The sequence below is a fragment of the Sturnira hondurensis genome, unplaced genomic scaffold (genome assembly GCF_014824575.4).
Source record: "Sturnira hondurensis isolate 20B ecotype Veracruz unplaced genomic scaffold, ASM1482457v3 Scaffold0015056, whole genome shotgun sequence".
Taxonomy (NCBI): domain Eukaryota; kingdom Metazoa; phylum Chordata; class Mammalia; order Chiroptera; family Phyllostomidae; genus Sturnira; species Sturnira hondurensis.
Window position 1 is genome coordinate 2,491,270 of NW_028087687.1, and position 15,075 is coordinate 2,506,344.

Here is a 15,075-nt window from a genome sequence, read left to right on the forward strand (position 1 = left end):
GGCTTTCTTGGTAGGATAAAGGCTGCAAAGTTGTATTAGCTTGGGCTGCTATAGCAAAATATGGCAGACTGGGTGACTTAACATTTATTTCTCACAGTTCTGGAATCTGGGAGGTCCATGACCAAGGTGCCAGCAGATTTATTGTGTAGTGAAGGACCCTCTCTCTGGTTTGCAGACTGATGCCTCCTTGCTGTATCTTCACATAGCGGAGAAGAGAGGTCATTTCTCTCGCATCTCTTCTTTAAAGGCACTAATCATGAGGGCTCCACTCTCATGACTTGATTACCTCCGAAAAGCCTTAGCTCCAAATACTGTCACATCTGGGATTAAAGTTTCAACCTGTGAATTTTGGGGGGGGTGGGGACAGTGAATCGATAACAGTACATGGAGCTAAGAAAATGAAAGAATTAAGTAATTAAGCAGAGTTGGTCTCTAGCGTCATCAGCTTCATAGGTACGAGCCACAGCACGTCGGAAGACCTTGGCATTTACAGGAATGCAGTCTGAGGGCAGAAGGGGTAGACAGTCATTTGTGTAGATTCATAACATGTGAAAGATTAGCAACAAATTCATCATTATAGGTCATTAACAAATAACTAAATTGGAAGAACTGTTATGAATTAATTGTGCAATACAAAATTTTTATACCTCAAGAGAAACTCTGAATGGTAGTCTTATAATAAATTTTTTCCTTCCTCCTAGATTTAAACAGTGAAGTTAAATCAAGCTGGGTAATCATGGCAGAAGGTGGATTCGATCCCTGTGAATGTGTTTGCTCTCATGAGCATGCGATGAGGAGGCTGATCAATCTGGTGAGATGAACAGGACAGTCCTATTCAGAACTGAACCATACTGCTTCTGTGCTGTTTTTTTTTTAATTGTTATTGGAAGATTTTCATCAGATGGTCACTAAAATTATTTTGCAATTGAAATTCCACAGTGGTTTAAGTCTGAAAAGTTAAGAATGCTTGCCAGCAATTATTTTGTTAGAGATAAAAACGGATTTCTATTTTTGTTTGTTAGATTCATGTTGATTAAATTCTCTATCATGGGCGGGAACACATTGGTGTACACCCTTTTCTGTTCTGTAGTAATGCATGTAGTCCTTAGGTATATGGAGTTTGTTTGCCTGAGAAATTGCTGTGAAGTCAGTTTCTGTTATGATGTGGTTCAAATTCTCCTCCTCCAAATGGCACGACAGTAAAAATCTCTATACAAAGCCTTTAAAAATCCAGTTATTTAATGAAGGTAGGTTTCCGAACAACAGACTTTGGATAGTAGTAAGATTTGAATTACACAATTCGTAAGACTCTCCTAATCTCTGCGCTTAAATATGGGGCTGTCTGTGAGTTATACTTCATACTTTTTATGTACAAAAGGAGAAATTTGACGATTATGAACAACAAAGCGCAATGCTGTTATCTCATACATTATAGCAACAATTTGTTGTTGTTTTAGAATACTTTTATATGGGGTATATTATTATTGGTCCTTTAATAAAGGCAAGTGCAAACATTTGTTCAAATATTTTAATTGTTGGTAATTAATAAAAAAGCTTTCTGCTGACTTGTTGTCTGTATGTAGTGATCAGAAGTGTATTTCTTGTACATGATACTTACTTTAGAATCAGCGTATACTAGGACTTAATGATCCTTAAGAATGCCTTAGAGGAAAAGCAGTAAACTAAGAATTTATAAATTAAATCAGACTCTTGTGGGTACAGAAACATAATGGGAATGTCATATCTCTGATAACTGGATGTAAAAATAGATGGGTCTGAGGAAAGAATATGTAAAAAATATCGTGAAGAACTATTTAAAATACTTAAACAACTATTTAAATATTTTTTAAATATTTAAAAAACTATTTTCTGCTTATTCATGACGTTAAAGAGCTGATTTTTTTATATCTTAATTCAGTCAAACATACAGCAAAATTTTTTCAAATTATTATGATATTAGGAACAAAAAATAAACATTTAAGTGTGGTAAATTTTCCCAGCTCAACCTTTAGTAAGGGTTACTAACTCTTTTATTAGTATGGTATTTTTTGTTTTTAACATAGTAACATGCTTTTTTTCTATGAGCTCTGCTGCATTGTTGGAGATGACTAAAATTAAGCCTTGCTTTTTATGATTTCCTGTACATTTCAATTCTCTTTACTTTAGTAGATTGTCAAGACAGCCATGTGTTAATGGGCGCAGTAATTCATGCTTGATGGGACATTGTTTATAGCAGTCCTTATTTGAAGTACTTTGTCGTTACATGGAGATAGATTAAGAACCCTTTAAAAGTCCACAGTTTTTTAATCTATGCCAGATATTTTCATAATAAATTACTGATGGGTAATCCATTCCTATATAAATATATTGGTAACAGTGTTAAAGATTCCAGAAGGGAGAGAAACTCATTTTGATTTATTAAGGAAACTTGCTGGTTAGGTTTAATATTTGTTTGAATTAAATTGTGCTGTATCGTTTTTTTATTTTTCAACTACAGTTGACATACAATATTATATTTCAGTTGTGCACACCAGTGATTAGACATTATATTAACTAAGTGATCATCCCAATAGATCTCATACCCATCTGATACCATACAGTTATTAGAATACTAACGACTATATTCCCTATGCTGTACTTTACACCTCTATAACTCTTCTGTAACAACTAATAATGTACTTCTTAATCCCTTTACCTTTTTCACCCATCCCTCCATCCTCACTCCCGTCTGGCCACCATCAAAACATTCTCTGTATCTATGTCTCTTTCTGTTCTGCTTGTTTGTTTTTTGTTTTTAGATTGAATTGTTGTCATATATTACCATTTTTTTCAGTTTTTTAATCTTTTTTTTTCTTACTGAAGAAGACCCTGTAATGTCATATGATACTGGTTTGGTGGTAATGAACTCCTGTAGCTTTTTCTTTTCTGGGAAGCTCTTTATATGTCCTTACAGTCTTTTTTTAAGTATATTTTATTGATTATGCTATTACTGTTGTCCCATTTTCTTTCTCCTTTTTATTCCCCTCTGCCCTGCACCCCCTGCCCCACCTGCATTCCCCAGCTTAGTCCATGTCCATTGGTCTTACATGTAAGTTCTTTGGCTTCTCTACTTCCTATACTATTCTTAACCTCCCCCTACCATTTTTTAAAAAAGATTTTATTTATTTATCTTTAGAGGGGAAGGGAAGGAGAGAGGGAGAGAAACATCAATGTATAGTTGCCTGTTGTGCATCTCCTGCTGGGAACTGGCCTGCAACCCAGGCATGTGCCCTGATTAGGAATTGAACTGCGATCCTTTGGTTCGCAGGCTCCTGCTCAATCCACTGAGCTACACCAGCCAGGGCCCCCTACTATTTTTTGTACTTACCCTTTATGCTTCTTGTTCCCTGTACCTTTTCCCCCATTTTCTCCATCCCCACTGATAACCCTCCATGTGACCTCCATTTCTGTTCCTGTTCTAGTTGTTTGCTTAGATCACGGGTGGCAAACACAAGGCCCTCGGGCCTAATCTAGCCCTCCACCTTGTTTTATCCAGCCTGTCACCTCGTTTCTACCTCGTGGCAGCACCAGGCTCTCACTTAACTGTTAGGGGTAGTTACATTTATATAGTCCTCTAAAATTACATTTGACCTTAGATTGTTTCTGTTCTTGTTTTTTTTCAGGTTCAGTTGTTGATAGTTGTGAGTTTGTTGTCATTTTACTGTTCATAGTTTTGATCTTCTTTTTCTTAGATAAGTCTCTTTAACATTTTATATAATAAGGGCTTGGTGATGATGAACTCCTTTAACTTGACCTTATCTGGGAAACACTTTATCTGCCCTCCTATTCTAAATGATAGCTTTGTTGGATAGAGTCATCTTAGATGTAGGTCCTTGCCTTTCATGACTTTGAAAACTTCTTTCCAGCCCCTTCTTGCCTGTAAGGTTTTTTTTTTTTTTTTTTTTTTCGAGAAATCACCTGATAGTCTTATGGGAACTTCTTTGTAGGTAACTATCTCCATTTTTCTTGGTGCTTTTAAGATTCTCTCTTTGTCTTTCCTCTTGGGTAATATAATTATGTTGTGCCTTGGTGTGTGTTCTTGGGTCCAACTTCTTTGGGACTCTGAGCTCTTGGACTTCCTGGAAGTCTATTTTCTTCACCAGATTAGGGAATTTCTCCTTCATTTCATTTTCAAGTAAGTTTTCAATTTCTTGCTCTTCCTCTTCTCCTTCAGGCATCCCTATGATTTGGATGTTGGAACATATAAAGTTGTCCCATAGGTTCATAAACCTCTCCTCCTTTCTTTGAATTCTTGTTTCTTCATTCTCCATTATCTCCTCTTTTTTTGGATTCTTTTTTCCCCCCTGTATCCCAAATCACTAATTTGATTCTCAGATCAGAATCCACAGTTGATTCCCTTTAATGTTTTTTTATTTGTTAGTGTGTCCTTCATTTGTTTTTTAAAAATATATTTTTAATTTATCTTTTAGAGAGGGGGAGGGAGGGAGAAAGGGAGAAAAACATCAGTGTGGTTGCCTCTCCTGCGCCCCCTACTGGGGACCTGGCCCACAACCCAGATGTGCCCTGACTGGCGATCATACCAACGACCCCTTAGTTCATATGCCAGCACTCAGTCCCCTGAGCCACACCAGCCAGGACTGTACGCTTCATTTTTGACTGGTTCTTTTTTATGATCTCTATGTCCTTTTTCATGCTGTTGAAGTTCTAAGCTCCTTGAGCATCCTTTTACATATCTAATGCTCCTTGAGCATTATTTCAAACTCGGTATCTGGTAGTTTGTCTGCCTTCATTTCAATTATTTTTTTCTGGAGTTTTGTTCTGTCCTTTCATTTGAGATCTGTTTCTTTGTGTCTGCATTTTGGTTGCTTCCCTATGTTTGTTTCTGTGTTTTAGGTAGAGCTGCTGTCTTCTGGACTTGGTAAAGTGCCTTTGTGTAGTAGGTGTCCTGTAGAGCCCAGTGGTACACCTTTCCCGGTTACCCTAGCTGGGCACTCCAGACCCCTGTGTGGGCTGTGCACACTGTCCTATTATAGTTCAGCCTTGATTGCTCTTGACATCCCTGGGAGGAAATGACCCCTAGGTCGACTGGCTTGGAGGACTGGCTGCCACTGGAGCAGAGGAGCTGCTCTGCAGGAGGTGACCCTGTGGAGCAGGACTTGCCCCAGTGGGGCGTTGGTGCTTTATAATTTCTGTATCATGCATATTTTTCTTCAGTTAAATTCATAATTAGGCAGCTTAATTGGGCCATATGTATTCCTGATATTTAAGCTATTTCTAAACATTTGTACTGAAAAAGTGTCTTGAAATAGTGTCTCTAAATTCAGAAATTTTAAAAAGTTTTATGTATAATACTGTTTACTATAGCATTTATTCATGGTAGTAAAAATTTATAAACAACCTAAAGGCCTACCAGCAGGGTAGTGATTATGTCATAGCATTCATATGATAGAATCTTATACAGATGTTTGAAATAATTGTCCTTTAAGACTATTTAATAACAAGGGGGAGATACATACATAATATGAATTTTAAAAAGGAAGATATAAAAATGGCATTTAGTATGTTCTTGCTTTTGTACTGTGCACATACACACACATAACTCATATATATGTGCACAAGAGAAAAGACTAGAAGAAAATACCATATTTTGCCACTTTTTTGCCCAAAATTTTGAGGAAAAAGTAAGGATGCGCATTTTACATGGGTAGTACCTGAAATACCTTGTATCTGTTCCTCTGTTTTGTAATTGTTTGTTGCATAAAATTTTTTGTACCATAATATGTTAAAAAAATAAATGCCAAAATTCCTTTATAATACAAAAAACAAGTATCTATATATAAAGAAATAAAATATTGAATTAAAAAATTAAAATGGAAGATTTTTTGACAGTTTGGGCCAAAAACATCAGTGAGCATTAAACATGGCAAAATATAGTACATCAGAATGATAACAGTGGTTGTCTGGATTGTGGAGTTTGGGGTGAGAATTCTGTTGTTGATCCCTATATTTTATGTGGTAATATATCTTATAATCAGAGAAAGGTTATTTAATAAAAAGTATCAATTTTTTATTTAAATGTAATAGTACTTTTTTGCAGTATACAGGTTTTTCTACCTGTCATGCATCCATTTGTTTTTACTCTGTATACTTCAGAGGACCTTTTTTATCTCTACCTGTTAGGTTGTTACACTGTGAAACTCTGAACTCACTTCCTATCCTATACTTTAAAAACAGTTCGTCTGAGGGTATAATTTTTCTCTGTTAGTCGTAACTGTCAGAATTTAGATGCCTGTGTGCTCAGGAAACCCTTAGATGTAAGAATGTCAACTTTATAGTCTGAAGACAGAACAGAGGTTTATTCTCATTTTTCTAAAAGTGGACTGAATTCATCCTTGTAATAAAGTAACATCTCATTAATTTCAAGTAGTAATTTGGAATTTTTGTTATTTTTCTCCTCATATAATTGGGTTTCCTTATAAGTTAGAATTATTATTGATTCCTAAGGATTTAAAATACTGATAGCAAGTAGAAACTTGGGTCAACATGAGGAGTTTAATGAATATTTATAGTTACATCATTAGTTATATGCTGGGCTACAATTTAGTTTTGCCTATTCTGTGGAACTATATGGGCTTTACCAAGAGATATATTCAGCTTAGGAGCAGTAAAGATTTTGCCATTAGTTTCTTTTCATTTTAATGAAGTCATTCGCAATTTAAAACTCACTTGTTTCCTGACTTAGTAGTGATATTAGTTAAGGTTCTTTATTATAAGTAATAGAAGTTCTGGCTGATTGCAACAGAAAAGCGCATATTAAAAGGATATTTTGTGGCTCATATGCGAGAACCTGGCATGGACATTGAATGAGATCGAAGGGAGGGCAAGTGCCCAAACAAGATCCAGTGCTCGATGCCGATGCTCCTCAGTTCCGGACTTTTGTGCACATGATGGTGATGCACCATCTCCATTTGGGTAACTAGTCGGTATCTCACACTTGAGTTGTGTGCAGTTGAACTTCTTTTCTTGCCCCCAAGCCAACACTGTTCTGTCTTCTCTATTCACTCTATTATTCTGGTTGCTCAGGTAACAAATTTTGGGTAATTTTTTCCTCTGTTCTTTCAATCCCATAGTTAATGCAGAAAGAAATCCTTTTAGCTCAAAACATATTCTTAAAAACATATCCACAGTCCAGCCATTTCTCACACCTCCAATGCAACATCCTGGTCTAATCTATAATTATCTTTTGCCTGGGTTGTCGAATTAGCCTTCTATAGGTCTCCTCTTGCCATGTTCCACACCCCTCAAGTTTAGTCTCAGTTCAGTGGCTGAAGTGGTCTATTTTTGAATAGCTAAGTAGTGATCCTCGATTTTACCCCAAATCCTACAGTAGCTACCCATAACACTCAAAGTGAGAACACAAAACTTGCATGGTCTTAGGTAGTCTGTCTCCCTCTACCCCACTTTTTCCCTTTGCTCCTTTTACCCTAACAGTTCTGGCCTTCTTGCTGTTCCTGGAAAATACAGATCATATACAAAAGATCAAGAGTCTAAAGACTAGACTTTTCAACAGCAAAACTGGAAGGCATTGACACAATTACTTTAGATTTGGGAGGGAAATTATTACCAAGCCAGCATTCTAGATCCAACCAATCAGTCAAATAGGAGGTCTTCAGTAATTGCTCTTCAAAAATTTATTTCATGTATCCTTTCTTAAATAGTTGCTAAACAATGAACTATTTTAATCAAAATGAAGGCATAAATCAAAGAAGACTAAGATTTGGAGTATTTAAAAAAAACAGAGATTCAGGCCACAAGAGAGGCAAGAGTAACTTCTAGGGTAACAGTGAAGTGAGGTCCCATGGCGATCGCTATGTACCAGGACTACAAGGTCAGGATAATGGTGAGGGGGTGTCCCATAGTGACTCCTGTGCACCAGGACTACAAGATAGCTGGTTTAGTTGAGAGGGTGTCACTAGGCTGTAGGAGAGAGTTTTTCAGAAAGATGAATTGGTACAATACCTGATGACTCTAGGTATCTTGTGATCTAGATAACTGAAAAAAAAGTTGTGAAAAGTCATATAGAACCAAGTATATGGAAAAAAAAAAGGAAATCATTAGTTTTAAGGAAACACAGACATAGTACAGAAAAGAAGAAGCCCCTGACCGGTGTGGCTCAGTTTGTTGGAGCATCATCCTGTAAACAAAAGGTTGCAGGCTTGATTCCTAGTCAGAGCACATGCCTAGGTTGTGGGTTCAGTCCTGCTTAGGGGGCGGGGGGCCTGTACAAGAAGCAACCTGATCATTGTTTCTGTCTGACATCAGTGTTTCTGTCCCTCTCTCTCCCCCTCCCTTCCACTCTCTAAAATCAAAAAAGCAAAGGAAAAAGAAGCATATTGTACTACATGGCTCAACTATGAAGAGCATTTACATGGTGATAATAATGTTAAAACTGACTATTGAACAAAATAAGTTAATAGTTATTACTTTAACAGTTGCTCTATTATTAAATTATTAAGAGGTGGGAAGAGGATACATGTGCTGTGGGGTCAGGAAAAGAGAACTTGATTTTGATATTCTACATTGGTGAATCAGTGGAAATAGATGAAATTAATAACTTCACACTGAAAAATCAAGATGTAGCAATAAAGCATATATATGCATATATGTATAAAATCACGGAAGTAAATACTAAAATAAGCAGCTTAAAGTTGAAAGTAGTCACCTCTGTGGAGGGGGAAATAGGAAGGGAAGAACAATTGCTTTTGGGGGGAACAAACTTACAGAAGTGTTTAAATTGTGTACATGAACAACTAATAAAAATTAAAGCAACAAAAAGCAAAAACCTTTCAAGTTAGGCAGTACAAAAAGGAGGTATGACTCTTTTGGGTAGCTGGATCTGCTGTATATTTCTCCCCCTTTATGGAATGCAAGGTGACTGGCTGAGAGGCCCCTTGCTATGCTAAAACCAGAATTACTGCTTTCTAAGAACAGTGAAATTTTTTGATGCGGAGGGCTCTTTCCCCAAACCTCTGTAGTGGATGTGAAGTAGGAAGGAAAGAATGCCTGTTCCAGGAATGAAATGTACTACATATAAAGCCTTAGAATGAAGCCTTCCCTGCTTTGAACATTAAGACGTTCTCTAAGCTGCCTGTGTGCTTCCTTAAGGGAAGCGTATACCCTACTTGTTTACCGACCTTGTCCTTTATTAGTAAATATGAACAGAAAACCAGGCAAAGTAGTTGAAGAAAGTAACTGGACCACCATGCGATTTGGCACAGCTACATTAGAAGAGAATGTGAAATAGGTTATACCACCATATTAGAAGAGACAGATTGGAGTTTTTAAATGCTTGTATATGAGGAAGACAGATACTGAGAACAGTATATCTTAGATAAATGATAAAGCAGTTGGGAAAAGCTGTCCCCAAAGAATGTGATATTCTAAATCAGAAAAAATATAATTAAAAGCCAAAACAATTAAATGGAACACAAGAATTATATTCACCCCTCCCAAAAAAAGAAAGAAAATCCATCAAGATATAAACCTTTATGTCCTGAACAACGGAGAATTGAAAACCTACTAGAAATAAAAGAAGCAGCGTTGTAGATGTTCCTGAGAAATGCTAGCAAAAGCCATACAGATGCCTTTGAAGGTTAGAGAGAGGGGTGTGTAGGTCAGTATATGTTTGCAAATGCATAGAAGAGGTTCCAAGGGATATACCTCAGACTCATGACAGTAACATTGGGGAGTTTGGAGGGAGTCAAGGCACTATTCTAAGCCCATAGAAAGCATCCAATTCAGCTTTTCCTTTCACACACAAGGGACCTGAGATGACAGAGGGTAGGTCACCATTCCCAGGTGTTGGAGCTGACTAGAGGGTGGCAGGCGACGATCGACCCTGACAGTTTAGCTCCAGGCTCTGCCCTGTTTCTTTATGCTGTGCTCCGCTCCACTGCCAGTTACCTCCTTCAGGCACCTTAACAAGCCCTGTATTTGAAATCTAGGGGGCGGTAGAGGGATAGGAGAAAGCAGCAGGAGAGATTCTTCACTGTATTTTTACATTTTAAAACTATGTGGATGTATTATCTATTGACTTAAAAACAATTTTACATTTACTTAATTTAAAACATAGGCATCTTCAAAAGTATTAAAAGCAGTACAGTTATCTACAGAAATTTATGATTACAGACTTTTCCACTGGAGAATAAAATTTTTGAATGTAGTGTTACATGATTCTAAAAGAAAGTACTATATTCTATGATGTTTAACTTTCTGTAATTCTAATAAGGCATTATTTTTTTCACCTTCTTTGATTTCTAAACTGGTAGAATTTTTTCTCATCAAAATGTAAAATACGTTACATGTATATAAAATATATATATTTGTATGTCTCCTAAGGCTTAATGATACAGTAGCAATGCAAACTTGTTACTACTGCCTCATCTGTATTTATGTATGTTTTGAATATTTCCTGCTAAGCTGCAGTAGTATGAAGAATTTAAATCTGATTTTCATTCATTTTATTGTCTATTCCCAATATGGACTTTAATGTAAATGATTCTATCTCTGACTATATTATTATAGAAGTGTTTTTAAATGATACATGATAAACAGTGTGTAAGTTCAAGGTTGATGACACTGTCGTACACAGAGTGCCCAGTTTGGGGTGCTCGTGATACAGCTTTACTTACTCTCTTGGCACGTCTCCTTCCTATGATTTAATTACTTTATTGAGTTGCACAGTGTTAGACTGTTCTTAATGAATAAGACTTGTGTTTTGCCAGGTGCACATATCTTTCTGTTTGTCTCAGGAATGTTCATAAACATGAAAAATGGAGATATTATCTGACTTTCTTCCTGGTTTTTTTGTGTCTTAGTCTGATACTCTAGTTAGAGCTTTAAATGCTGCCTAATAGGACTGAGAGAGGTAGATAGGAAAAAACAGTAAGTTTTTGCAATTTTTAATTAGGTATCCTTATCATGTTACATATAATTCTGTGTTTTATTAACTTGATATAGGAATGTGCCCGGTGACAAGTGAGGATATTTAGTGATGTTGCAGACTACTACTACATAGGCAGAAAGATGACAACAAAAGCGTAATCTAATGATAAATCCTTCTTTATGTTGTCTAGTATTTTTGTGCTCCCTCTGAAGGTAGTATTTTTTTAAAAAGAAGTATGTATAATCATTGTATCTAGTTTCATTTTGTTTTGTTTCAGACAACTTATTTCCTTAAAACTGCCACAAAAACTGCCTGGATAGGAGGAGCCTTGTTTGCATCTCCATTGCAGCCATTTGCAGAATTATTCTGGCTTCACCCTTTTCTGCGCCCTTGCCATTTCCTTCTCCTCTTGTTTTTCTTGACTGGCTGTCTCTTAGTGTATAGTTTCTACTACAATTATAGGAGCTCCAGAAAGAGAGAACAGATGGATTTAGAAATCTGAACTTGAATTAGGCTCTGTTTTGTCTATTTTATGTTGTAACCTAAGATTTGAAATGCAGATAATCCTTTTTTTTGTTTTTGAGCTCTGTATTCAGTTCTAATCTAAACAGTGTAATGGAAACTTCTACATCTTTAATTTACTTAAATTTGATTCCATATTAAAGTACTGTACGCATGTGATCTGAGAGATCCACGGTCAGATTCCTATATATGGCCCGAAGGCCCTGCAAATTGTGACTAATGTTTACTGTACTTAAATAAGTCATGTTAAAACCGGTTGACTTTTACCTGGAAGAAAAATGTGGGCCTGGTAAGTTTTCTTTTTCTGTTTTAAATTAATTTAATGTTTTTTATTGTATTTTTTCATGAAAAGTTCTTAAGAAATATTTCTACCCAGCAAATACCTGATATAGCAAATATATCTATTACTAGTATATTTGCTATTTACTTATTTTAGTTTTTGTAAAATATAGTATTGATGTAAATACATGCATGTGTTCTTTAAAAAAACAATTGAGCGCAGGCCTGCGAACCAAAGGATTGCGGTTCCATTCCTAGTCAGGGCACATGCCTGGGTTGCAGGCCAGTTCCCTGCAGGCCAACTCCCAGCAGGGGACGCACGAAAGGCAACCATACATTGATGTTTCTCTCCCTCTCTCCTTCCCTTCCCCTCTAAAGATAAATAAATAAAATGTTAAAAAAAAAAGAGATAGCTCTTTGTAAAAAAACAACCCATACACTAAAAGTAAGACTAAACTTCTGTGTCATTTCTCCAAATCTGGCTTATTCCTTACTTCCCTAGATGAATTTGGTATACATCTTCCCAGATCTTTTTAACAGGTATATATGTAGATACTATGCTGTGTGTGTATAATATACCATGTATAATAACAATATTCAATAACAATATTTAGCATTTTCCATGTTGCTACAAAGCCTTTCTTTTTATTTTAAAGATTTTTATTTATTTATTTTTAGAGAGAGGGGAGGGAGGGAGAAAAAGTGGGAGAGAAACATCAGCAGGAGATGGAAACATCAATCCCTTGCCCCTTGCACGCGTCCTGACTGGGGATTGCACCCTCAGCCTAGACCTGTGCCCCAACTGGGAATGATTACCAATGTTCTCTCACTTTACGGGACGAAACCCAACCAACTGAGCCACACCAATCAGGGCACTACAAGGCCTATTTAATCATATGATCACCTTTTGGACTTTATTTCAGTCCAAAGAAAATTTTATTGGACTGCTTTCAAATTTTAATTTTTTTTAAAGATACTTATTTTCAGAGAGAGGGGAAGGGAGGGAGAAAGAGAGGAAGAGAAACATCTATTGGAAGAGATAACATCAATCAGTTGCCTCTCACATGGCCCCAACTGGGGACCTGGCCCACAACCCAGGAATGTGTGCTGACAGGGAATCGAACTGGTAACCTTTTGGTTCCCAGGCTAGCAATTAATCCACTGAGCCACACCAGCCAGGGTAAATCTTAATGTTTTTTCTCACTGTCATCCAGGCACTTGAAGACTTGATAGTCCTCCCTGTGATTAACTTTGTTTTACTTAAAAGATAAAAAAATAACTATTGCATGTCCTTATAAAATTCAAGCAGTATTAAATGTAGAGAGGGAAAAGCAAAATCTGTCTCTGTGTTCCTCAATTCCTTATTGCCACTTTACTCAATACAAACTATTAACAGTTTCTACTAACATTTGTCTCAGTTATTATGGATGTATAAAAAATTAGCCCAAAACTAAATAGCATGAAACTACCTTTTATTAAGCTGACAAACTATTTGTCTGTAGTTCATTCATACAGAGTACAGTAGAGGTAGCCTGTCTGTTGTATAGTGTCCAGATTCTTAGCTGGAAGACTCAGGCTGGGAGCAGGAAACATCTGAAGGCTTTTGCTCACTGTCTTCTGGTTGATGCTGATGGGTGGCTGATACCCTATTTAGTACTGTCAGCAAGAACACTGACATACAGTTTTTTCAAGTGGCTGCTTGACTTCGTTGCAGCTTTGTGGCTTGGTTCCAAGGGGGAAGGAACATCCATCCCAAGAGAGGATGGGGGAGGGAGGGAGAAAACCAGGCAACAGCTGGATGCTTTTTACGATGTAGCCTAAGAAGTTGCATACATACCACACTTCTGCCAAACTCTTGGTTAGAGCAGTCACAAGCCTGCTGTCAGGTTTAAGAGCGGGGGGAAAGACTTCATTTCTTAATAGGGAATGGCAAGATTTCGGAAGACTGTGTGTGATTGGTAATAGTGCTCTGTCTCTCTTTTTGAAGAGAGGGGGTAAGGGAATATCTTTTTTTTAATTTTATTTTTAAAGATTTTATTTATTTATTTGTTTGTTTATTTTAGAGAGATAGGAAGGGAGGGAGAAAGAGAGGGAGAGAAACATTGATAAGAGATACATCAATTGGTTGAAGGGACTTGACCCACAATCAGGCATGTGCCCTGGCTGGGAATCTACCTGGAAACTCTTTGGTTTGTAGGCTGGTGCTCAGTCCACTGAGCCACAGCAGCCAGGGCTGGGTCATCTTTTATAAAAGCACTAATCCCACTCCACCCTGGTGACCTATCACCCCAGAAGTCCCCACCTCTTAATACCATCACATTGAGGGTAAGATTCCAACACATAGATTTTGAGGAGACCACACAGTCAGTCTAGGATAGCAAATCAAAATCAGCCTCAATTTTAGAATTTGCCTCATGTGTCTATCTTTTTTTAACCTTCTCTTAATAACACATAATAAGTGGATATCTAAATTACAATCATATGAAGTAATAGAGAAATACAGAGCAAAATGTCAGAATCTCTTTTCCTGTTGCCCCACTCTAGTCACTCACCCATCCCCCTACACGACTAGTGTATGCACAGCCGGGGTTGCATTAAGTTTGTGGACTTCCCAGTCACCTATCTCCACATTTATGTATCTTTGTATATTATAAGGATAGATATATCATAAGGGCATAGCATATAAATTGTACTATTGTCTTATCAATAGCCATAAGATTGTGATGGTATTTAGTTCAATAAATTAATTAAACCCAAATTCATATGGTATTTTGTAGGACTGGGGAAAGTACGTACATATTGTATGGGCAAATCAGCTTTTCAAAATATTCAGACTTGCCTTTACCTGATATTTGAAGTCTTGAGGCTTAAATACGCATGGGTTACTGTGGTCCTTCAAAATTATTATTGTTTATGTTGTAGGGAAATATGTAGAGATACCACTTAGTCATTAAGGGGTCAGTGTAATCAGAAATACTACATTCCAGCTGGTCTTCCAGTTGGAAAACTGGACTTCTGAGGTGATGTGATTTTGCAGAAATACTTAAATTGAATGTACTTTGTTTATAATTTGTCATTTCCTTAAAATTCTCCTCCTGTAATTTGGGACTGTGTATCTAAATTTAAATTGTTCATACCTTTATTCTAGCAGTTTTCTTTCCCTTATCCTAAATAGATTAATGAGAGTTCTGGCCAAGATGGAGGTGTAGGTAGAAATGCTTTGCTTCCTTGCACAACCAAAAAAAGGAAAACAACCATTTTAAAAACAATAAACAACCAGAACCACCAGAAAATCAAACTTCATGGAACTCAGACAACCAAGGAGTTAA

At 36.8% G+C, this 15,075-nt stretch overlaps 1 protein-coding gene across 6 annotated transcripts in view; it reads left to right on the forward strand.

Moving 5' to 3' along the window:
* SMIM14 (small integral membrane protein 14) overlaps positions 1-15,075 on the forward strand; it is a 61,145-nt gene that overhangs the window by 23,971 nt on the left and 22,099 nt on the right. For 5 of the 6 annotated variants that reach the window (XM_037064309.1, XM_037064308.1, XM_037064314.1 and 2 more), the window contains one exon: positions 702-811. In XM_037064309.1, the coding sequence (XP_036920204.1) occupies positions 737-811 (75 nt within the window). In that variant the 5' untranslated portion in view covers positions 702-736. Of the gene's footprint in view, positions 1-97; positions 219-701; positions 812-15,075 lie in introns of those variants that run through there. The other variant, XM_037064310.1, reaches the window with a different exon arrangement.